The sequence below is a fragment of the Symphalangus syndactylus genome, chromosome 17, assembly GCF_028878055.3.
Source record: "Symphalangus syndactylus isolate Jambi chromosome 17, NHGRI_mSymSyn1-v2.1_pri, whole genome shotgun sequence".
In the NCBI taxonomy this organism is placed as follows: Eukaryota; Metazoa; Chordata; class Mammalia; order Primates; family Hylobatidae; genus Symphalangus; species Symphalangus syndactylus.
Window position 1 is genome coordinate 93,992,147 of NC_072439.2, and position 26,760 is coordinate 94,018,906.

Here is a 26,760-nt window from a genome sequence, read left to right on the forward strand (position 1 = left end):
ACCAGAGTGACTAAAGATACTCGATTATGCAAAGCAGGAACCAGCACTAAAACTAGCAGTGAGATTAATGCTACAGAAACTTTATGGACTGATGCCCAGGAGCTGTTTGAGGGTACACCAAGCATCTTTTAAAAATGTATCTACTGCTGCTACTGTTACTGCTTATGGCTAACACTGAGTATTGAGTATATAATATACACTGCAGTAGGGCTTTACATGCATCTTTCCATTTAATCCTTACATAATTCTATAAAGCCCATATTTTCATTATTACCCCTGTTTTACACATAAGAAAACAATCTACACAGTTAAAAAACTTTCCAATTTTTTTCACAAAGGAAGTAAGTTAGAGGGCTATGATTCAAACACAGTTTGATTTCCAAAGCTTACATTTTAAATTACTACTTAATATTCCCTGATTCACTGATGACTAAAGAAATACAATCTAGAAACTTTGGAAATATGACTACTTGTTGGCCTAATGTGGCTAATGACAAGATGGAAAAGAAAAATATAAAATCTGGAATCATATGCAAATAATTTAACCAAAGGTCCTCATTAGTGCTGCCCTCAAAAGCTGAGCCTTGCTTTTATTTTCTAATGAAAAATGTTTCTAGAAACATATATGCTAATTTTCCAATTAAGGTTAGCCCTGGAGCTAAAGTATTAACATTTTCCGTAAGTTATAAACTCTTAGAAAGAAACCAACACCATTTACTATGAATCCATTATAAGTTAAAAATGGATGCTTACTGTTAATCCTTACTGAAAGTATAACTAATAATCTGCTGTTTCTGAAAACAGACAACCTAATCCCAACAAAAAATAATCCATGTCACATGTTTGCAAGCAATAATTGCCATGTTCTTGGGTTGACAGAATGCCATATTTTCTTTCTTTTTTTAACTGAAAAAATTTCCAGTTCATTTAATAAATATATACGAGATGAAAAAAGAAATAGGCAAAATAGATAATCCTTTTCTAGGTGCTATGCCCCCATTTTTTTTTTTAAAAAGAGGAACGTTAGTTACAAAGGTCAAGGAAATCACGAGTATATGAGAATAAAAAACTATGTAAATGATCTAAACTGAATATTTAACAATCTACTTGTTGAACAAGCCTCTATGATTTGGCCTTTGACTTTTCCCTATTTAGGCATCATTAACTTCAAACTCTATGATTCATTTGACATTAATAGTTAAGGTTCTTGTTTCTCTCTCGTGTTTCACTTTTCTGAGATATCATTCACTTGCTGTCCCAAGAAAGAGCTGTGAATATGCCTCAGATTTCAGAACTTTCCATGAGAAAGTAAGTTGATAAGGAAACTCAAATTCCAGAATGGGTAACTGCTTTGTACCTCTATTCCAGATATGCTTGTGTATCTTTTTAGGATGGAACAGAATTCTTTCACTGAGAGATTAACTGTAAAAACCAGGTGGCTTCCCAGGAAGATATCATGGCTAATCTTTACCTCTCCCTTACCTTTTATAAACAGTATTTAGTATAGAAAGAAAAACATGGCAATATCAGCTCTTAAAACTACAGCACCATATCAGCCTCAATAGAGAAGCATGAACAGTAAGATTCCTCTAGTAAACTTTACATGCTTCAGAAGAACAGAAACAGACTACTCAAAAGTGAACTAGTCACTGAACTGGAAGTGTGTAGAGTCATACTCAGGAAAATTATTATAAAGTCCATTAAGTCCAGACAGCCAATGAATTATTGCCAAAATTAAACTCTATGATGCCTCTATGAACTGATTCAACAAGACTTCAGCAGATGTCTGAACACCGGAATTACAGTTTTCAGTGCTATGAGAGATATTAATCTATATGAGATATGATCCCTAACCTCAAGGAATTTGCATCTGATAGGATATAAAAAGCATTAAGAACAAATTTAAACAAAAGAAAGGAAATACAGAGATAAATGTCCCATCAAAGTACCAAATGTGGAAGTTATTTGGGGCTGCAGAAATTAGGGAAATGTTTACTGGGTCCTAAATGATGGGAGAAATTTGGATATCTATGATGGTGGGGAAGTAAAAGAAATCAGAGGAGGGAATCAACCACTTTCTCCTATCACCTACCTTGTGGACATAAAATAGTCTTCTCCTTATAGTTACCAGTAGTGGCCCTTTCATTTTTCTTCCTTAGAGATCACCACCATCCCCAACCCATGTTTCTCAATAACTCCTGACGCAGCTTTTCAATATAAAATCAGTATCATCATCTCACAATCTTAACACTGTCTGCTCACACAGGCAATACATTAAGGGAGAAATTCTAAATGGTGCAAAGGACATGCATCAATCAAGCAGTCTCTCTTTCATTTTTGTTGGTGGTGTTATCACTGTAATAAAGCCATCACAAACAAGGTGATAGGCTGCCCTGGTTTTCAAAGAATTATGCTTTTTATATTATGTTGAAATACTGTGGTATGGCACATCCTTAATTGCAACAGCAAATAGGAGAAGCAATATTGAATAAAGAAATGAATATTGAACTAGAAGTTGCTTTTTCTTGACCTACCTCACTATGCTGAGTGACCTCATTTTAGTCACTTAACTTCTCTGTTTCCCAGGCATACCTTTTGTCACTCAGCAATAATATCAGAGTTATTGCAAGGCTCGAATGTGACAGTTTATGTGAAAACACATGGGAAAATATGAGAAACATTCCAATGGAAAGGTTTCATTACACGTAAGGCCAAGAGCAGTATGGTATTATGAAAAGCTCATGGTTTTGGAAGTTAAGACCTAGATTTCAACTCTAGTTCTATTACTCACCAGAGTGGGCTTATTTAAGTCAAGCACCTCACTAAGCCTCAGCTCTTCATCAATATCTACTGGTTCATTTCTATCCCTCCCCACAGAGTTGCTGTGAAATTAAATGCAAATCTAACAGTCCTTCAGAAACAACAAAAACTAGAAGTACACTGTATTATTTGCACTAGCACAGCCATTAATATTGTTACTATGATTTTCATGGTTACAGCTACTCTGATAAGAACTTATAATATTACTTATTTATTAGAATATAGACTGACTAAAATAAGCGTCTTTATCACTATTTCAGCTTCAAATATAATTGGTACAGGTTAAGGCCCTGTGTAAATAAAAAACTGTGTTCGTACAATTTGACTTTAGTTTATCCTTCAGTTAAAAACTTCTCATTTAGTTCATAAACTACCTAATTCAGATTTGGGCAATAAATAGTCTAAGTTTATAAAAAGTAAACAAATCATCACTGTAGTTTGAAAAAAATAGACCTTTTAAAAACATTTAAACCAATATTAACCACTAAAATGCCAGTGATAAGTGTGCTAAGCACATCAAACTATTCATTAAAAAAGGTCCAATGTTTGCCTAGTTATGCGTTCTAGACACGTTTCAAATTACACAAATTGCTTTTTTTGAGGAAGGGTTTTGCTGTATTGCCCAGGCTGGAGTTTAGTGGCACACACATGGCTTACTGCAGCCTCGATGTCCTAAGCTGAAGCAATCCTCTCACCTCAGCCTCCCATGTAGCTGGGAACACAGGTGCATGCTACCATCCCCAGTTAATTTTTAAATTTTTTTAGAGACAGATTCTTACCTCTTGTCCAGGTTCAAACTGCATTATTTTTACGCGCTATTTTCCTAGATGCAAATGTCAAGGCTCCTAAGTTATACAAAGCAGTTAAGTTATATTTTTATTTCCCAAGTGCTGATATGCCAGATATTACACCCATAAATTTCTTTTCTTTCATTATTTTCTTCTTCTGAGCTGGGGTAAGAAAATAGATGGTAATCAGAAGAGTGAGGGAGTGGGACTGGAAGCAGAACCACAGGTACATATTTATGGACTATGGCATTCACTTCACTTGGACACTGGAGACATACAGAACTTGCCCAAAAAGAGGTGCAGCCATTGTCCTTGGTTTCTGGAAGGTAATTTGTGTTTGCCTGAGAGTCTTGGGCTAAATCGAGAATAACACTATGATTTAGGGTAGGGGCTTTGGGTCACACCATATCTGTGGAGTCAGAGGCTCAGATCAAGCACATGAGCAATGAATGAATCCTGCCTACGTAACAGACGCCAATGACATCTCTTGACATAGAGGCTCAGGTGAGCTTCCTGGCTGGCGACACTTCATGTGTATTATCACACGTTGGAACCTGAAGAGTAACATGTCCTGACTCTATAGGAAGATGACAATAGAAGCTCAGTATTTGGTATTTCTACTGAATCCTGCTTTAGGTATTTCTTCCCATGGTGGATTTTAATCTGTCCCTCTCCCAAAAATAAACTGTAACCGTGAGTATAACCATGGTTTTCAGTGAATTCTGTGAGTCCTTCTGGAAAGTTATCAATCCAAAGATGATTCTGTGAGGCCATAAACTTGCAGTTGGTGCCAGAAGTGAGGGTGGTCTTGAGGACTATGCCCTCTAACTTTGTAGTCGGCCTAAACTCCTTACAACTGCTAACTAATTATGATTATAAGAGCAAACTATAACAAGATAAGAACTACATCTATTTCATTCATCTTTATATGCTCAGTATGCAGTCTGGTGCTTGAGATGTGGTAGACTTTCAATCAGTATGTATTGAACAAATTTTAGGTTTACTGAGATTACTTTGAGGACAAACCAGCATTTGTGCCGTGGTTTGTAAGACTACCAATTAAACTTTGATCAATGTAATCATAGTTGATTGTGCAACAATTTTATGAAATTTGTTCCATCTCTACTTGAAATAGGCAATTCTTTAAAATTCAACAAGTCTTTATTGAGAATCTTCCTTTACCAGCGAATGTGTTTAACGCTGTGGTTGGGAAAAATATATGTGGCCCAGATGGCCCAGATAGCAAAGATGAATACGATGTAATTCCTGCCTACTAGCAAAATAAAAATCAAGTGCCCAGGTATTACAGCAGAAGTAGCATCTAATTCTCATAGAGGATGGACAATGGAGACAGATGACATATCAGGGAAGATTTGAGCTGAGCTTTAAGGAAAATTATGAATTACATAGGTACAGAAGAGAAAAAGGCAAATATAAAAGTATCAGTGATAGCACTTTAGTAAATATTATTTTTATTCTTTACATATTTTATCACATATATCATTCTATCAAGTTACTTAAATATTATATCACTAGCGTTCTAACCACAATTTGAAAATCTAGCTTTATAATGTCATACCAAATGATGTTTATCTACATTTGCTTTATTTATACAAGGTTCAGTTCAAACAACTCAAATATAAAAAGATGTGAGTCAATTTACAGAGGATGGTCGAGGGCTTACTCGGGTTTTGTCTTTTCTGTATAAAATGAAAATATACCTCTCCTTCCCCACTCCCAACTGAAATGCCTTTAAGCACTGTGATCATTTAAGAAAATTTAGGTGGTCTTACAAGTTTTTTCAAAAACTTTTAAAACTCAAAAAGAATAAAACATTAAAGGATATTACATTTTAAATCAAAACTAGTTAAACAGCAAAATTTTTAAAAGGCACTATGTATAAGGTAAAATTTGTAGAAAAATCTGTTTCAACAGATTGTAACACAGAATGGTATTTCCTGAACTATCGAAAAAGGTGTTTCAGAAACATAAGTTTCCAACATGCTTAACCTTCTTTTGTTTGAGAGAGAGATGCATTAAGAACTTTTTATTCACCCTATTTTTTTAAATGTTATTTAATACCATTAAAATTATTTTGGTCTTCCTTTCTAAAAGGCGCTGTGAGATTAAATTTAATCAAGGAGTTGAAAAACTTGTATACTGAAAACTACTAAACATTGTCAAAAGAAATCCCATGTTTATGAATCAGAAAACCTAATATTATTCAAATGTCCATACTGCCGGAGACAATCTACATATTCAATACAATTCCTATCAAAATCTCAATGTCATTTTTTGCACTAATAGAAAACTCCATTCCAAAATTTATATAAAATCTCAAGGAACCTCAAATAGCAAAAACCATCTTAAGAAAAAATAAAGCTGTAGGTCGCACACCTTCTGACTTCAAAACATAGTGAAAAACTATGGTAATTGAACAGTATGGTACTGCACAAACAGACACAAACACCAGTGGAACACAATAGAGAAATAAACCTTCTAATATGTGGTCAAATCATCTTCAACAAGATTACACAATGGAGAAAGGTTAGCCTCTCAACAAGTGGTGCTGGAAAAACTGTATATCCACATGCAAAAGAATGAAATCGGACCCTTACCTTACACCACATGTAACATTAATTCAAAATGGATTACAACTCTATGCATAAGAGGAGGCTGAGGCAGGAGAATCGCTTGAACCCAGGAGGTGGAGATTGCAGTGAGCTGAGATCACACCACTGCACTCCAGCCTGGCAACAAAGCAAGACTCCATCTCAAAAAACAAAAAATAAAACAACAACAACAACAAACAAACAAACAAAAAACTTCCTAGAATAAAACATAGGAAAAAACCTTCATGACACTAGATTTGGCAACTATATCTTGGATATGACACCAAAAGAATAAGCAGCAAAAGCAAAAATAGACAAATAGGACTACATGAAACTTTAAAAATCCTATGTATTAACAGAAACAACTAACAGAGTAAGAAGGTAGCCTACAGAATGGGAGAAAATATTTGCAAATCATATATCTGGTAAGGGCTTAATAGCCAGAATCTATAAAGAACTCCTACAACTCAGTAACAACAACAACACAAAACAACTCGATTAAAAAGTAGGCAAAGGAATTGAATAGACATGTCTCCAAAGAGGATTTATAAATGACTAGCAGGTATGTTAAAAGATGCCCATTACTACTAGTTATTAGAGAAATGCAATCAAAACAAAATGAGATATCATCTCACACCCATTAGGATGGCCACTATCAAAAGAAACAAAAAGTATCAAGTGTTAGCAAGGATGTGAAGAAATTGGAACTTTTGTGCCCTGTTGGTGGGAAGGTAAAATGATGCTGCTGATAGGGAAAACAGTATGGGGTTTTCTCAAAAAAAAACAAAAACAGAATTACCATATAATCCAACAAGATCTTGACATTTGTACACTCATGTTCATTGCAGCAGTAATCTCATATTCAAGAGGCCAAATTAACCTAAATTCCATCAATAGAGGAATAGATAAACAGAATGTAGAATGCACATAACATATAATGGAATCTTTTTAAACATTAAAAAGAAGGAAATCCTGTCATATTCTACAACATAGATGAATGCTGAGAATATTATGCTAAATGAAATAAGCCAGTTACAAAAGCACAAACACTGCATTATTCCACCTATATGAGATATCTAAAGTAGTCAAACTCTTTGTAACTGTAAGTCAAAAATGGTGGTTGCTAGAAGCTGGGGGAAGAGAAGAAAGAGAGCTGTTTGTTCAATGAGTACACAGAATTTTAGTTTTCCAGGACGGAAAAAAGTTTCTGTAGAGATTACCTACAAGGGAAAGAATATTAAACTGATGGCAAACTTCTCATAATCAACAATAGATACCAGAAACCAATGTAATATTATTTTCCAAATGCTGAGAAAAATATTGGTCTACTCAGAATTTTATAACTACCTTAACTGCAATTCAAGAATGAAAGTGAAAGGAAGACATTTTCATGGATACCAAAAGCAAGTTCACCGTCCACATACCCTCACACACAAAACAATTAAAGGTTTAGTTTAGAAGAAAAGTGAAATCAGAGACCAAATTTGATACACACACACAAACAAAAATTTTATGCATAGAAATTATTCAAAACATTAATTTAATGATTAGCTATAAAATAACTAATTGTGCATATGATTTTATTTTAAAGTGCAACTAATCAAACTGGCAGCAAGAAAGGTTGTGGTATTTACTAGCAAGAAAACACCATAACGTCCATAAGCTGTTGGAAAGGAAGACAGAAACACTAAAAATTATTTAGCCAAGTATGTCGTGATTTATGTATGATTAAAAAAAATAAGACTAACCACTAAAGGAATAAAAATACAGCCTAAGGTTACAAACTTGCAGAAGAATTTAATAAAATAAAAAAAGTGAATAAAGCAACAGAGTTTTTTAAAAAAGAAAAGAGAAACAAAAGGAAATTAAAAAAATACAAACTACTATGGTAAAAACATATCCAGATACATCAATAATCTCATCAAATATATATGGATTAAACTCGCCTATTAAAACACCAAATTTCAGAGCAACTCTTAAAACTATAACTCTGTGCTACCTAACAGTCACTCCATCTTTGACACTCTCTCGTCCTGCTTCTTGGTGAAGAAATAGAAATCAAAAGTAACAAGGGAATTAATTCCTAGCTTAAAAATAAATAGAAGCCAGGTAAATGACACTAGATAAATGATACTGCTTGTGAATCTTTTGGGTTCTAAATTAGCTTATGTAGGTCCTCTTAGTTTGCTTCAGCCCTCTCCTCTCTCTCCATAAACTGCAGTTATGACCCTTATTGGTTGCCCAACTACAGTGTTGCCTATGACATAGAAAATTGCTTTTCAAAGAAATTCTAGCCTTAATGCATACCAGAAACACCTCAGGAAAGTCAAAGTTAACAGATGATTTTTAACTCATGAGGGGAAAGCATTGTGATTGTACGTGTGAGGCAAGTTTGCCTTAAGTGGAGAGAAGAACTGAAAATCTAGATACCCCAATAGGTTTACAAAGGTAAACTCCATTACAAAAGAAACTCCCTCTTGTGGCTCAAGATCCCACCCCCTCTTAACCTCAGATCTAAGCAAGAAGGACAGAAGGAATGCATCTCTGAAAAGCTTCAGAGGATGAAACCACAACCCAGCAATGTCTCCAAACTCCCTTCTTCCCTTATACAACTGTCTCCTGCTTACAATACTGTTGTCAAACTTTGTGGTTTTCTTCTTCATGGACCTTTGGGGATCAATTCTAGTCTAATAAACTGAACTCTACAGCTTCTGTGGAATTATAACCTGAATTACGACCTTTTAAATATACATAATATAGTCTACATTTAGCTGTTTATTTAATGACTGATTAAATCTTTACAGTAAGACTAACTAGAAATATTCAAAATAACATCCTCTTGCCTTTTTTTCTTATTTTAATTCTTACATTTAAAATGGACTGACAATAACTAGACTTAAGAATTGTTAGAGCTGTGACACACTAAGAGAGCCCATTATTTTGACTGAAAATGTATTTAAGTGTTATTTTGAGCAGAAACTTTGAAAATATGTATATGTACACATATAGCATATGTGTATATTTTGATCTGAATATTTTCAGGAGTAAAAAACAATAATTGTAAAACAAATGACAGAGGTATTACTAATAAGCAAGTATGACATACCTGTTGGAGCCAAAGGAAAATTTTCCCTTCACCCTCTGTAGATTAATTGAAAATCGATGGACAAAAGGCTGATTAACAGGAGAAAAGAAATACAAATTTATTAACGTGCACCGGGAGGAATTACAGGGTGACTACCCCACCGTGCGAAATGTGGTACACATGGTTATATACCCTTCTTTTTAGAGGAAAGGGCGATGGGGAGGTGTGGACCATTTTACAGTGATAGCAAACGATTTTAGGGGGAGTTCAATGAACTTCAAGAACATACAATGAGCTGGGACAAAGTCTTTTGGGTCTGCAGAGTAGACCATGGTTTGTGACAAAACGCTGTCTAGGTGTATTGATGGACTTCCATCTTTCTTTTTTTTTTTTTTTTTTTGAGACGGAGTCTTGCTCTGTCGCCCAGGCTGGAGTACAGTGGCGCGATCTCGACTCACTGCAAGCTCCGCCTCCTGGGTTCACGCCATTCTCCTGCCTCAGCCTCTCCGAGTAGCTGGGACTACAGGCGCCCGCCACCATGCCCGGCTAATTTTTTTTTTTTGTATTTTTTGTAGAGACGGGGTTTCACCGTGGTCTCGATCTCCTGACCTCGTGATCCGCCCGCCTCGGCCTCCCAAAGTGCTGGGATTACAAGCGTGAGCCACCACGCCCGGCTGGACTTCCATCTTTCTTCCTGTGATACGAGTTCAGTTAATGAAAACTCAGGGAAGAGACCAAAGGTAATTGTTTTCTTCTTTGGTAGGTCCGAGCTTAGGCAGATAAGGGAATTCCAGAGAACAGCTTCATCCTGTGCTTTGGGAGAGACAGGATTGAGACACAGGAGGCAGAGGGAGTTCAGAGAAGCCTTGAGGCTGCTTCTTCTGTGCAGCATGTAAAAACACCATATTTGAGGATATCAATTTCTGAGCTCCAAGGTACCAGAGATTTGTTTAATTGAACATTGGAAGAGCCTAATGAAAACTAGTCAATAACTAATTTAGAATCCAGCAGACATATGGAAACTTCCAAAATAACCTTGTGCTATTTATTGAGATCATAGAAAGTAAGGGTGGAAATCTGTAATCATGATTTTCAAGGAATTTTTTTCATGAACTACAAATAGCCAACTCTCTTACAAGAAAGCGGAAATACACACACACACATGCATACACCCCGTTCAGTGCAGCCACATTCTCTCAATGCATGAATTATTATCCTGAGAGTGAAACAAGCATCATAATTGTGTTCACTACTTTAAAATATGTCAGTGCTGATAATGTAGCCACTGATGCTACCTAATTTTGCCAGTTTGGGATTTGAAAGAAGACATGATATAACACGGTGTCCAGCATGCTCATTTGAAAGGTCCAAAATTAAGCCAACGAAGGAAGATAATTTGCCCAAAGGGATATCAAGATAGTAAATGAAATGCAAATAAAACTCAAATATCCTCGCTCGTAATCCAGAGCTCATTCCATAAATTCATATTGCCTTTAAAGTTATTCTGAGAATCTGACATATTAGATAAAACATAGACCTACTAAATACAAACAAAGCCAACATCCATTATGAAAGTTTTTCTCCATGGTAGGACAGAGACTATTTCCAGACAAATTGAAGAATTTTCCTTCCTGAGCCGTCCTCTATGCTTAAAGGAGAGATAACAAGTGAAAAGAAAATTGTCTTGCTCTTCGAATTAAACAGAAAGGTAAAATCCCAAAAGGAGAATATCCTGCAGAAATGGAAGCCAGACACAAAGAATTTATATTGCATGGAGAGTAACTGCAATATACCCATTCAACAAGACATGGTCCTTAACACTCTAAATTACAAAACCTCAAAATAATCCTGAAAAACGGGATCACAAAATATAAAATGACTTCAACTTCCAATTTTCTTGCCTAACATGATGGTTACTCCGTTACCTCTCAGTGGTAGTTCACACACATACACACGAATACACACTACAATGTACTTACTGAACTGTAGAGATAGCCTTCACCATTCATGGCCACATAGAGGCTAGCCTTCACTCCTTGGATGGCCACTACACGCAGGCCCACAGGAATTAGATTGAAGAGAGCTGGGGGGGGGAAAAGAAGGGAGAAAAGGATCAGTGACCTTTTGAATAAATAATCTTCTTTCTTATAATAATTCTTTTGAGAATTAAAACCCATTAATTGAACTTGGTAGAAAAATGGAGAGAGAAATAAATAAACAGAGGTCTAAAAATGGGGGAAATTGACTTCTTGACCCTGAACCAGCATTAATTACCTATGTAACTTCAGGTAAGTTACATAAACTCTGTAGTAAACGGGTTGGATTAGAAGGTCTCTAAAGGCCCAACAGGATCTGAGATTTCAGGATCCCTGATCCCTAAAATGATCCTCAAACAGTGTAATATAAGATAATTTTTTCTAACAAACAAATAATATGAACCGAAAAATTCTCAACAGGAGAAAACGTATCTGTAGTCATAAGAAATAACAAAATATTATCTTTAAAACAGGCCAAAGCTTCTTGTTTTTAGTCTTTTCCTTGTTGTTCCAAACATTATATTGAACACAGAAGAAGAATGCAAAAATTACTGACTTATTGGTGATAACATTCAGACAAAACTTTTTTCTTGATATCTCAATTTTTTACATGTAAATAAAGAGACATAAACAGATGGATAGATGATTGATAGATAGCTTAAGCTATAATGGATACATTTTATATCCAGGTGGGATATAGATATATATATATACACACACACACACATATATATATATACATATATACACACATATATACTTACATATATATACACATATATACATATATATATATATACGCACACACACACACATACACACACACACATATACTCAAAACCATTAAGAATTAATTTGACAAAAGTAATTCGACATCCTAAGATGAAATGGGAACATGCTTGCGGTCTTTACATATTCGAGTTGCTCATCACTCAAAATACTCACTAGTCTATACGTCCACTTGGAGAAGGAATTCATAGATTAGAAAAAAATGATACCTAAAAGAGTCTTCTATTTTTCTTCCAACAATATATTTCTGTCCTTGGGACTATTTCAGTTACTTTTGAGATCACAAAATGAGCATAAACAGAAAACACTGCCCCCACCCTGAAACAATTCACATTGCATATGGAAGAAAAGCAATCATATAGTTAGGCTCTATAGAGAGCAACATGGATATGAATTAACTATCTCATGGCTGTATGCATAAGAAAATATCTCTGCAGTTCATTTCAGTATCCTGGCTTAATTAGAAGTTCTTATCCACCTTTTCTATTGATAAAATTCCTATCAGTTCTCGTCTTCTTAGTTTTTAATACAAGATAAACATAAATTAACCCAACGGCTACCATTATTTATTAGGATGCCTCTATTTTTCTGGGCTTCTCTCAACCAAGCTAAACACACACACATGCAGACACACACACTCACAGTATTTGGCTTTCAGTCAAATGTTCAACTGACAGTTGTAGAGGATCAAGTCTTAGACCACAAGTTTAGTAGAACAGGATTCCATTCTTAGCTGCTGACATCAGATCAGTCCTTTTGCCTCTTTGAACCCATTTCCACATTTGTCACGAAAACTGAGACTAGATAAGAAACTATAAGTAGTTTCTTTTTTTTTTTTTGAGATGGAGTCTTGCTCTGTCGCCCAGGCTGGAGTGCAGTGGCGCAATCTTGGCTCACTGCAAGCTCCGCCTCCCGAGTTCACGCCATTCTCCTGCCTCAGCCTCTCCAAGTAGCTGGGACTACAGGCGCCCGCCACCACGCCTGGCTAATTTTTTGTATTTTTTAGTAGAGATGGGGTTTCACCGTGGTCTCGATCTCCTGACCTCGTGATCCGCCCGCCTCGGCCTCCCAAAGTGCTGGGATTACAAGCGTGAGCCACCGCACCCGGCCAGTAGTTTCTTATAGATTAATTGTTGGCTCAATTTAGATTTGAACTGGTTTTATTTCTTGCTATATTCTTACCAGTGTCCTTGTGTTACTGAAACAACTTAATACAAGAACTAGACAAAGTCTAGTTGGGAAGAAAAAGCTAAGACATATGGAATAATATGATACAGTGTATAATTTACTTCTATAATTAAATGTAATATATGCATTCTATATATATATTCTCTATGTTACAGAAGTTCAGGAAAATGGAAGCTCTGTGTGGCCTGAAGTATTCATGGAATGCCTTACACAGAAAATGGAACCTGAGTTGACACTTAAAGAAGAAGCAGAAGTTGAGAAAGCCAAGAACAGAAAACATTTTAGTGAGGCGGAAGTTAGGTGGTTTTGCAGAGTAATGTGCGTATGCAGAAAGGGGACTGGCAGATTGGTGGATTTGATTTATATTGGGGGGAAATGAGAAAGAACACCATGTAAATAAAATAAGGATAAATAAACAAGTCTGTCACTCTGATCTTAGATATCTAGACTTTACCAAATAGGCAACAAGACGTGTGACATATGAAAACTACAGCAACAACACAGATTCTGAGATTTGTTGACACATAGTTTCTAAACCCTCCACTCAGTTACATGGCTTTGAGCTATTCATTTAACTTCTCTGCCTTAGTTTTCCTATCTGTAAAATGGACATGATAATCCTTATCACACAGAGTTGATAGAACCAAATGCATTGTCATGTTTCTGAAAGTGATTCACAGAGATGTGTCCTCTCTAAGAGCTATTTGTCATGAACACCTAATTCTTCTGTTCGTCAGAATAAGTTACCATAAGGCTATTGTAAAAACTGACATATTGCCTCAGTAATATTTTTTAGTTTATATTCAGCAGATTGCTTTAATGCTTTAAAATCGAATACTTTATATTTGTGCAACATTAATTTTCAAAGTGCTGATACATTAATTGTATTTGATCCTCAACCATAAATGCTACGAAGAATTTAGGACAGAATGATTACCTTAATTTTTAGCAGTACAAAAAGATTTAGAGTTAACCCAGGGGAAAATGCATCTAAACAAAGGCTTTCAGGCTCTCTAATGTGGCTACCTATTCAAAACATCATATTTCATCTTTTTGTTCTTTCTTTTTCTTTTTTGAGAGAGTCTAGCTCTGTCACCCAGCTGGAGTGCGAGCAATTCTCCTGCCTCAGCCTCCAGAGTAGCTGGTATTATAGGCGCCTGCCACCACAACCCAGCTAATTTTTGTATTTTTAGTAGAAACGGGGTTTCACTGGTTGGCCAGGCTGGTCTCGAACTCCTGACCTTGTGATCCACCTGTCTCGGCCTCCCCTTTTTGTTCTTTTAATTTCCTCTAATATCCATTTCTGCCTTCTTGCAAATAAATAGATTATTCAGCTACATCTTCTTACATATCCTGCAACCAGATATAGGTCCTATGGACTCACTACTGGCCAATGAGATGTAAGTCATCACATCATTATAAGCTCGAGGAATCCTTCCTTAAAGACAACTTACAGGTGTCCTTTGTGCCCCTTCTCAACCTTTGCCTATTGCTGTTTGAATGGGGATATGGTAACTGGATCATCTCAAACCATAAAAACAAGGACTCCTCCCCAGCGGGTGTTGGCAGGTGAGCTGGAAGGAGCTGGGTCCCTGAGAGCTTTGCGGAGCAGTGGCACGAGTCCAACATTCAATTACCCAGGTCTGGCTTTTATGTGAGAAAATAAGTCCTTGCTCTCTTAGTCTGTGCAATGCAGAGCCAACTCTAATCCTAACTGATAGAGATGCTAATGAAAGCAGAATTAATATGCGAGATATGAACTAGATGCAAGGCATTTCATTTCAAATAAAAGCAGATACTGGAAAACTATTAAGTTCACTGACAATTACTGTGAGAAGGAGAAAAGACTTCCCAGGATAAATGCTAAGAACACTGGTTTATGTAGCTGACCATAGAAGGAAAAGCAACTGTAAAGTTTTTCCTACAAGAAGAATGAGAGAAAACTGATAATGCTAGGCAGGGACAAAAACAAGAAACCTGTTTGAAAGTTTTATATGAACCACAACATGGTGACAGCTTTTAGCTGGTTTGCTTTGTGAGGCTTACTAAGCCCATTTTTAAAAATCAGTAAATGATTTGAAATGAGACTTTATTGGTAAAAGCTAAACATAGTTTCTCTGGAAAGGTCCTCATCTGCCTCCTAAAAATCCCAAAAGGTGGCAAATGACTTACTCTTATCTATTAATTGTCTTCAGAGTAGCACACTCTGGCTCCAGCTCACAGGAGCCCTTTGCTACTCCTGTCACTACTCCTCAAAGCTACTGTCCTAACTCATAGTAACTGGGCTACTTGATTCCACCCACTCTTTAAGTCCCTTGCATCCTCTTATGCCATTTTCCTGCTTACAACCTGCAGTGATTCCTCCCTGTCTCCAATGTCCTTTACAACCTGGCTCCAACCCACATTTCCAGCTTATCACCTGTCACCCTTTCCATCTGCTGTAACCGGCTTCACAGAGCTTTTTGCCATTTCCTAAGTTCCCCCTCGATCTTTAAGTAGGCTGGAGTTTGTCCTCTTTTGTCCTCTATCTCTTTTTGGAAAGCTTATCTTCCCACTTCTAAATTTGGCCAACTCTTTTCATCATTTAAGGCCTACCTTGTTGAACTCCCCCATGAGTCTTGCCCAAAACCCTTCAGAAATAATACTTCCCTTTTCCAGATGGCTTATTTCTTGTGTATATTTCTGTAATGGTATTTAGAACATGGTTTTAGAGTTCTTTGTTAATATCTCTGTCTCCATCCCTACAATGCAAGACTCTAGAGGATAGTTGCTGTAATGTCTAGCCCAGGAACATGTACATAGCTTTATTAAATAAATGTTATTATATGGGTTATGACAAAAACACATTATTTCCAGGAATGTAGGTTTCCTTGTTAGAATGAAAGTTCTTTTTAAGATAAAAATGAAATTAGAAACTTAAGGCATCTCAGCCTGATATTCAAGGTTAATCTACAACATACATTTGTGCTACATGGCACTTTCACTCCAATACTGAGTGCTTCTAGTAATTTGATCTTCCTCCTCCTACCTTCCAAACTCCATCGTTTTGCTAACTTAGTTCCCTCTGCTTGGAATGTCACTCTCCCTATATCTTCACACTGAAATCCCTGACATGCGTGAAATGACACACCAAATGCCAAGTGCTTTCTTTCACTTCTTAGCTGCCCTATTCCTGGATCCAGACTATATTTATCACAATTTATAGTTTTATTCTTCTAAAAAATCTGTTTCCTCTGCCAACCACAACCAGATTGTAAGCTCTCCAAAACAAAACTCACATCACAACTACACTTGTATAATACAAGAAAGGGAGGAGACAGATAGAGACAGAGAGAGAAAACAAGAGAGAGAATATGCAGGGTAGTATATATTCTGTGTATATTAGCAATCCCAGTAAACATTTGCAGACTAAATAATACTATAATTATATGCCAAATAGAGTCCAAGTATTTAATCTGACATGCAAAGATCTTCTTAAACTTGTCCTTTCCAAAAGGAGTATCTTGTTCTACATCTTTTTGTAAAGTTGACTCTTGTATTTTGAAAAATGAAATAATGGAGCTGGTACTCTTGGCTTCCATAAACCGAGCTCATTCATAAAACTTCACGGAAAAAAGGTACTGGAAAAGGTAATGAAGAGAAAGTATAGTCTCTTCAACAAATGGTGCTGAAAAAACTGGATATTCACACATGAAAGAATGAAGTTGGGCCCTGATGTTATACCATACATAAAATTCACTCAAAATGGATTAAATAATTAAATGTGAGACCTAAACCTGTAAAACCCACAGGAAAAAAACATAGGGGAAAAAGTCCACATTGGCCTTGGCAATGATTTATTTCTTGGATAACGAAAAGCACAGGCAAATGAAAGCAAAAACTAGACAAGTGGGATTACATCAGACTAAAAAGCTTCTGCAGAGCAAAGGAAACAATCAACAGAATGAAAAGGCAACTTATGGAATGGGAGAAAATATTTGCAAATTGTATATCTGGTAGGGGTTCACTATCCAGAGTACATAAGAAACTCCTATGACTCAATAGGAAAAACAAAACAAATATGCCAATTAGAAAATGGACACAGGGCTTGAACAGACATTTCTCTAGAACAACATACAAATGGTCAACAAGTATATGAAAAGATACTCAACGTCACTAATCATCAGATAATTATGGGCTGTTAACCTAAAATAAACACTTCCAAGTTATACAATATTAAAGGATCACTTTGATTAATCATGCTACAGGAAAGACTGAATTATCTTTATATTTCTCCCTACAAGAAATGTATAATAAAATTGTTGTCATATGGAAAGACATTCAAAAATTATGTATCCATAATAATGGGAAGGAAATTTATAGACTTGCGGATATCAGGCAATTAATTAAAATGTTGTATTATTTTCCTGATTTGTATCATCTTTGATAGTTCCCAGCTTTTTAAAATTTAAACTGTTGTGGTTTATTTTCTCAGTCTAAATACTCAATTTTGCATCTAACTTTCATTTCATTATATTTATTTTTTTGGGGAGAACACCACATAAGATAAGCTTTAGGACCTACAAAACCTAAATCATTCTCATGTTGAAATTTAAGTGGAAGGAGAAGATGAGAGAAAGTAACAAATGAGAAAAGAAAAACTAAATAGATAATATTCATTGATCACCTATTTTTTTCAGGCATCCTGCTAGGCATTTTGATATGCAAAATGTCATTTTATTATAAACTCAGTATTTGACTACTTAAAATAGCTTCATTCACCAGTATATAGAAGTCCTAACTTCTTTGAGGGGTACAAAGTGAAAAAAATTGAGAAAATGTAAAGTACCATCCTAACATTTGGAGTAGGACCTTGGCCTTACAAAGTTGAACTCGCATATAGCGCTTGTAAAAACCTGACTTAGAAGTCATTTATTCTTACCATAAATATTTATTGAGGACTTACTATATGCCAAATGCCATGCCTAGGCTAAAAAAAGAGTGATGAACATAACAGTTGTGGTCTCTAGTGAAAAGACTTTTATCTGTGAATCTTTCTGAGGTTTCCACTATTTTAAGGGCAAGTTGAAGGTACCAGAAACTTTAATTATGATCCCCAATGCGTAGCATGATATCTTGGTTTTAGAAGCTGTTATTCAATATTTGCTGAATAAATAAATGAATTAGGAGTAGTTTCTCCTTACACATGTTTATTCATAACTTTTCTCAGACATATTTTTATAATTAAGCATGTAAGAAAAAGATTGAAGATAATATGTATTACACGTAGACTAAAGGAAAGCCAAAAAACCTACATGGTACAAAGTCTGAAATGGCAGAATCATGGGATGCACAGGCCTGGTGAGGGTAGGAGTATGTGTGTGTGTAGAGTGATGCAAGGTTGGAGGGAATTAAGAGGAAGGAAAGAGTTCGGGGAATCTGTTACAATTGAGATATTAAACATCTTGTCAGCAAGGCGTGGTGGCTCATGCCTGTAATCTCAGCACTTTGGAAGGCTAAGGCAGGAGGATCACTTGAGCCCAGGAGTTTGAGACTAGCCTGGGAAACACAGGGAGACTCCATCTCTGTAAAAATAAAAATAAAAATAATTTAGTCAGCTATGTGTGTGTGCCTGTGGTCCCAGCTACTTGGGAGGCTGAGGTCGGAGGATAGCCTGCACCCGGGAAGTCAAGGCTGCAGTAAGCCATGATTGCACCACTCCACTCCTGCCTGGGTAATGGGGCAAGCCTCTGTCTCAATATAATAAAATAAAAAATAAACATCCTGTCCAATGATATTGGACCAAAAAATGTACCTTCTAAAAGTGCTGTGTTTTACTCAGCTTAATTTCTACCTGTACATTATGCACACCAGATTATTCCAGCAAGAAAAAGGTAACAATCAATCCAAAACACGTAGGAAAACAATGTGACAACAAGAAAGTTTCAAAGAAAGAGAAGAAGAAGGGCTGGGCGCCGTGGCTCACGCCTGTAATCCCAGCACTTTGGGAGGCCGAGGCAGGAGGATCATGAGGTCAGGAGATCGAGACCGTCCTGGCTAACACAGGGAAACCCCGTCTCTACTAAAAATACAAAAAATTAGCCAGGCGTGGTGGCAGGCGCCTGTAGTCCCAGCTACTCGGGAGGCTGAGGCAAGAGAATGGCGTGAACCCAGGAAGTGGAGCTTGCAGTGAGCTGAGATCACGCCACCGCACTCCAGCCTGGGCGACAGAGCGAGACTCCATCTCAAAAATAAAAAATAAAAAAAAATAAAAGAAAGAGAAGAAGAGGGAGAGAGGGAGATAGGGAGGGAAGGAAGGAGAAAAAAAGCTCATTACAAATTGTCTTTGGAATATGTAAATCCAGTATCTTTCCAAGTAACTTCTAAGGACAGACTCATTATTGCTTGTAATGAAGAAAGGTATAAAAGAGTACAGTTGTATTTAGAAATTCTAGGTCTATTTTGTCAAATGGCCAATAAAAAAGATTCATCCTGTGACCCATTAAAAACTCAAGCGGAACATACTGAGAGAGAATGGAGATATTTGGGTTTATAATCTGTGCATTTTCAATGTTAGATTTCCTTGAAAATTCAATATCATTTCCCACATCTCACAATGTTCTCAGTCAAGATATTTTATTAGAGTGTGAATAAGATCATATCCTACAAAATCTTAAATAAAAAGTTAAGTTAGTACCAGGTTATTTTCTCCTATAATAAATCCTACAGTCTCTCACAATAATATCTGTAATTATAATATTTATAATGTTTGCAGGCCACTCAATTGGTTTTTCCTCAGTTATGAAATTAATATTTACTCCTGTTATTTATAATTTACTTAAGTCAATTATTCACTCTCCCCATTCTCAATAGGAAAATGCTATTATTGAATATCCAGCAAAGGAGTGAGCTCTTAAATCTTCCAATACAAAAGTGGTTATATAAATTATGGTACAATGGAATGTTCAGCCAGGCAAATTAATTATTCATTCCCTCACCCTAATTCCACAGCATTCCATACACAGCACTTATCACAGTGCTTATTCATATTTCTATGTTTGTCTGAGTTTCCCTGAAAACTAGGGATTCATAGAGTATAAAATATGTTTTTGTTGTTGTTTTGCACTCAGATTGCATTTCAAAATAAAGCCTAAACAATTGTTGCTACTGAATTTAACCCTCTAAAACAGCATTTCTTACAGAAATTAAAGGAAAGATGTAACTTGCCCTATTCTTTTAGCTGTTAAGTCAAGGAAATAAGACTCAGATGAGGACTGAATGTAGTAGCTACATAGAGGACATAGCTTTAGGTCATGAGCCCTAGTTCTAAAATTTAACAGCTTTGTGGTCTTAGTGACTCCGAGTAATTTAATGAGGTTGCAATTTTTTGAATATCTGCAATCAGACCTTGGCGATGACTTTGAGTGGTAGGATATAAATAACTCCCACATGCATAGTGTTCCAATAATGGAACACTAGGCATAAATGACTTAACCACTTTGAGCATTTCTTGGCTCTGAATGCTTCACTGGATTGTTATGAAGATCAATGAGGTAATAAAAACAAACCACTTTTTAAACCATAAAGGATACGAAACATCACTATCAGTGTTTTCAGTGTTTTATTCTCATTGTTGTTTTCATATCTCCACATCTGGAGTTTTCATAGTAGGAGGAACATGGCTGGGTGATCACTATTCCATATTTCAACTTAAATTTTTTTAAATGTTATGGGAGAAAAAAAAGCATGTATTTCATCTTCTATTATTGAAGTTCCTGTAAGCAAAACAACTATGTAGTTAAAATAAAACACTGTTAAGAACGTAAACATCAACATACTTTAAGCTATATTGGTTCACTGCTTTAAGTATGATGCCCTATTTTATAAACAATTGGCCAAATAGTCCAACTGACTGATTTATTTTCTCACTGAATTTGTTGACTTACAGAGCTGACTAGTGGTTTGAGACTTCAGAGACTAAAATTTCTCTTCTAAGCATTGGCTGACAGCATACACTGTGGGTTTTCAGCATAAAAAAAATGAGCCAGCATTGTGATCTCTTTATTTGATAAAAGGTAGTAGAAATATTTGCCTTAGCTCTGGTAAAAGTCCTGTCATTGGCTTTTAATCCTGATAATATCATATAACCTTTCCTATGATAGTTCAAAAATGTTCAAAAATTTGCATAATTAACAAGTCATTTAAACGTGATTCTTTTTTCATTAAGATGAAAAATGAGGCATATCACTATCGATAATGAAAGCAAATGCCTGTCATTACTCATTCTCTGGAGCCATTTGTCTTACACAGACTTGTCTTGGAGCCCGTCTGAAGAATTCAGTGAACAGCACAGGTGACGGTCCATAAGATCAATGGGCAGAAACATCTTCCAAGAAATCTTTGCATGTTTTGAAGCTTTTAGATTTGCATCCTCTACAAACCTTTCATCAAAAACTATGTTGCCAAAATCAATACTATGGCCTACTAGGTTTATTCATTAATTCATCACATATATTCCAGACATTGTGCCAGAGCATCACCATCATCTGGAGCTTGTTGGAAAGGCAGAATCTCAGGCTGTATCCAAGAATTATTGAATCAAAATTTGCATTTTAACACAATTACAATGCAGTTAAAGTTTGAGAAGTGCTGTGTGCTTGGTTCTCAAAGTGTGGTCCTCCTGCAGACTTACTGATTCAAAAACAAAGATTTTGGAGCCATTGTTGAGAACTTGGATCTATGAGGAGCGGCTGCTGTCTTCCTTTACGTCTCAGCAGGACTTTTCTGCCCAGATCATCAGTAGTGTCAAAGACTGGGAAGAGACCATATGTAACTGTACATTCCAACCCCTTCAGAGGGAAACTCCAAGTGCACTGGATGTTAATCTTATCTAAATTAGACTTCGATCAATTCTCCCAAAGAAAAGAAGGTTGGTCTAGGGCCTAAAAGAGTGCTGAAACTACAGATGTGGTTCAAAAATGGCTTCTTACCCAATTTGTCAAAGCTTTGCTCAAGTCCTTCATTTTTTCTGAAACGGCTCTTGATTGCTCTTCAGTCAGCATTGATTTCTCCTGTTGAGACTTTCCAAGGCACTTCCTTCCATAAGGGTACATTTTCATACTATTAACTTAAATCTCCTACATATTATTCTCATTTTGCAGATGAGGAACTCTGGTTTCAAAGTGTTAAACTAATTGCCCAAGTTTATCCATCTGGCAAGTGGAGATACCCATATTAACATCCATGATTGTCCCTAAAATCACATGGACTATTTATAACACTATCCTGCTTCCTCAAGTACGGAAAATGATCCCTGATACATACTATAGAAACAATAAAAGTGATGTTTTCTGCTCATACCTAAGTAGGAAGGAGCAAGGAGTTATCTTTAGGATATTTGTAAAAATTCAATTATAATACTGTGGAGTGGGCTTAATAATGCTGTACAGACATAGTTTGACATAGGTATGTGTTCCAGATTCGGTCTCAATGTCAAGGGAAGCAGATGTACTAGGTGCAACCTCGCTAGATCTTGGCTGGATGCCTGTTCAGTACCACTCTATCTAGGCTGCTGAATAATACATGAAAATATATATCCACATAAAGACACACACATCCTACACACCTCAAACTTCTCAAATCAGATATATGAAATAGGCAACCAGGTTATTTAAAATCTTTAAAATTATTGTATCATGGTTTACTATCTCTAAAAAATGTTTTAATTTATATTTTAAATACATCAAACATATTGAAGAAAAATCCTTGCAAGTTCACTGTTTAGCCTATCTAAAGTATATTAGCCTCTCTAAGGATAGTATATAGCCTGTCTAAAGTATATTAGCCTGTCTAAGTATAGTATATTGCCATAATATTTTAGAACTAAACCACGTTGCCTTCTTAATGCCTTTTAAAAGTGTTGTCAGAAGAATGCAGAGGTATGATTTAAGAGATGATTTATTATGCACTGGGAAATATTAACCAGGAAAGATAAATTCGAGGTACAGTGTAAACTGGGTGAAGGTATTAACATTGGAACTAAACTTGCTGAATTCAAATCCTGGGTCTATTATTTAATATCTGTATGGCCATGGACTATTTAACCTTCCTGTGCCTCAGTTTACTCATCTTCAAAATAGAAATGATTATAGTACCTTTTATAGGGTTATTACAAGACTTAACTGAGTACAATTTTGAAAATTTTCGTAGCTATACTGAACATTTAGAAAGTGTTCATTCTGTAGGTTGCCTGTTCACTCTGATGGTAGTTTCTTTTGCTGTGCAGAAGCTCTGGCAACCTACAGAATGGGAGAAAATTTTTGCAACCTACTCATCTGACACAGGGCTAATATCCAGAATCTACAATGAACTCAAACAAATTTACAAGAAAAAAACAAACAACCCCATCAAAAAGTGGGTGAAGGACATGAACAGACACTTCTCAAAAGACATCTATGCAGCCAAAAAACACATGAAAAAATGCTCATCATCACGGGCCATCAGAGAAATGCAAATCAAAACCACAGTGAGATACCATCTCACACCAGTTAGAATGGCCATCATTAAAAAGTCAGGAAACAACAGGTGCTGGAGAGGATGTGGAGAAATAGGAACACTTTTACACTGTTGGTGGGACTGTAAACTAGTTCAACCATTGTGGAAGTCAGTGTGGCGATTCCTCAAGGATCTAGAACTAGAAATACCATTTGACCCAGCCATCCCATTACTGGGTATATACCCAAAGGACTATAAATCATGCTGCTATAAAGACACATGCACATGTATGTTTATTGCGGCACTATTCACGATAGCAAAGAGTTGGAACCAACCCAAATGTCCAACAACGATAGACTGGATTAAGAAAATGTGGCACATATACACCATGGAATACTATGCAGCCATAAAAAATGATGAGTTCATGTCCTTTGTAGGGACATGGATGAAGCTGGAAACCATCATTCTCAGTAAACTATCGCAAGGTCAAAAAACCAAACACCGCATGTTCTCACTCATAGGTGGGAATTGAACAATGAGAACTCATGGACACAGGAAGGGGAACATCACACTCCAGGGACTGTTGTGGGGTGGGGGGAGGGGGGAGGGACAGCATTAGGAGATATACCTAATGCTAAATGATGAGTTAATGGGTGCAGCAAAACAATATGGCACATGGATATATATGTAACAAACCTGCACATTGTGCACATGTACCCTAAAACCTAAAGTATAATAATAAAATAAAATAAAATAAAAATAAAGTAAAAAAAAAAAGTGTTCAGTAAACAGTTACTATTATCTGATATGTCCCCAAGTCATAGATTAAGAAATAATGCTTGACACATAGGTGACCATTTTATTTTCCAAATCCTTCATTCCAAACATGTAGTTCTTCTTTATGCTTCATGGTAGTATGCCCTAGAAAATGATAATCCATATGAGTATACATTTATAATTTATACCTTATTTAGTTGGTGGCTAAAAACAGTGCTTAATCAAACCAGAGACATATAAGAAACTCCACTGCAATTTATTAAGAATATGGACAAATCTATACAATCTTGCAATCAGTAACTTATGTTGAAGACGGAGCACAGGATATGGATATAGTAGAAATGAATTCTACTTACTCTACTTAGAGCATATCAACTCTCACTTCAGAGCCTCAAAGTAAGGTAATGAATTTCAGGAATTTTAAAGTAATCTCTAATTCTCACTCATCAAAGCTTTAATACCCTTTTCCACTACTTCAAGAAACCCTCTCTTTTTAGTTTCTTATTCTTAAAACACCTGAGTGTATATTTTCTTTTTCCTGCAACATGTTTAAATTTATAGTGCTGCCCTTAGATGAATAATAAAAGCAATGACTCTCTCTCTTATGGGCAAATATGCCATTTGCATATTTTAAGAAAATGATGTCTCTATAATTATCAAGATGAATATATATATATTCATGTAACACTTTGAGAATATATGTAACACTGTGAAAGTGTTTTCTTTTACTACTATTGATATAGAATTTACTTTTCTAGACTAAGCATACTCAATTTTCTTCCTATTTTCAAAATAGAAATAATTTCCTTACTCATCCTTTGAATGCTCTTAACTTATCTGTCATTCTCAAAACAAAATGCAAGCATGATCCAATTAGCATTAATTTTTCAAGCTGGGTATTGTCACGCAAAGTCATATTCATTTTTGATGGGGTTGATCTGTGAATTCACTTTCATTCATTTATCCAACAAATATTGAATACCTAATATGTACCAGGTATTCTTTTAGGTGCTGGAGACATAGCAGTACAAAATGCGGATAAAGCTCATTTCCCCCATGAAGATTATATTCTAATTAAGTCTTTTAGTTTCAATGGTATAATCATTATACTATTGCTACTATCAATGAACTTATCCATATCCATTATCAAGGCCTTACTCATTATTAAGAACTTATTACAGGCCAACACAGAGATAAAGCAGGCATTGTCAATGCCCTTAAGTAGTTCATAACCAAAAAGAAGTCACCCAGTCATATACACAATGAATACATACGGATGAAACAGCATAAAATCATAAGAGATGTACAGTTTGTTCAGAGAAAAAGTAGAATGTACAGTTAAATCAGAAATAAGTTTCAAAGACAAAAGGCTTTTAGAGGATGGCATAATTAGTGGAAGAAATAACATAAACAAGTATAGGATAGAATTTAAAAAGTATGGTATATATAAGTAATATTTTAGTAGTAAGAAGACATAATAAAACAAGTAGGTATATTAGATAGTGGTAAGGGTTCTAAAGATGAAAACAAAATTCAAGTAGCCAAAGGAGACTGAAATATTGAGATAGGGACTGAGATGTATATAAATTAACTAGAAAAGATCTTTTTGAGAAAAGGCTTCTCTTTTGATTGGGTATGAAGATTATGAGGGATTGAGCTATTTAGATATTTGGAAGGACATTCCAGAAAGAGGGGGATAGCTGGTCCCAATGCCTTCAGGTAAGAACATGGTTGGTGTGTTTGAGGAACAGCAAGATGGCCAGTAGAACGAAAGAGGAGAGATAATATTTGAGGAGGGACGAAGGAGGCAATGAGTAAGATTATATAAAATGTTATTGGTCATAGGAAAAAGGTCATTGGTTTTTATCCCGAATGATATGTGATGAAAGGGATTGAGCAAAGAAGTGAGTTTATTTCGTTTTATCTTTTAACTGGGTCACTCTGGTTGCTGTGGGGAAAATAGGCTGATGGGGGGAAGCTTTAAGTAAAGAGACCAGTTAGAGAGTTATTGCAAGAGTCCATACAAAGAGGATAGTAGCTTGGACTAGGGAGTGGCAATAGGGGTATTGAGAATTGCTTGAAATCTGTATACACATACATTGAAAGTAGCGGTGAATTCACTACTGTGTTCCAATTCAATGCAAAAACTATTGTACTATTTGCTCTTACAATTTTGCCTTCTTTTGTAATGT

At 35.9% G+C, this 26,760-nt stretch overlaps 1 protein-coding gene across 3 annotated transcripts in view; it reads right to left on the reverse strand.

Annotated features, from left to right (window-relative positions):
- The window catches only part of FGF12 (fibroblast growth factor 12), a 603,658-nt gene that overhangs the window by 188,018 nt on the left and 388,880 nt on the right, over positions 1-26,760 (reverse strand). For all 3 annotated transcript variants that reach the window (XM_063621980.1, XM_063621979.1, XM_063621978.1), the window contains one exon: positions 11,285-11,388. In XM_063621980.1, coding sequence (XP_063478050.1) covers positions 11,285-11,388 — 104 coding nt within the window. The remainder of the gene's footprint in view (positions 1-11,284; positions 11,389-26,760) is intronic.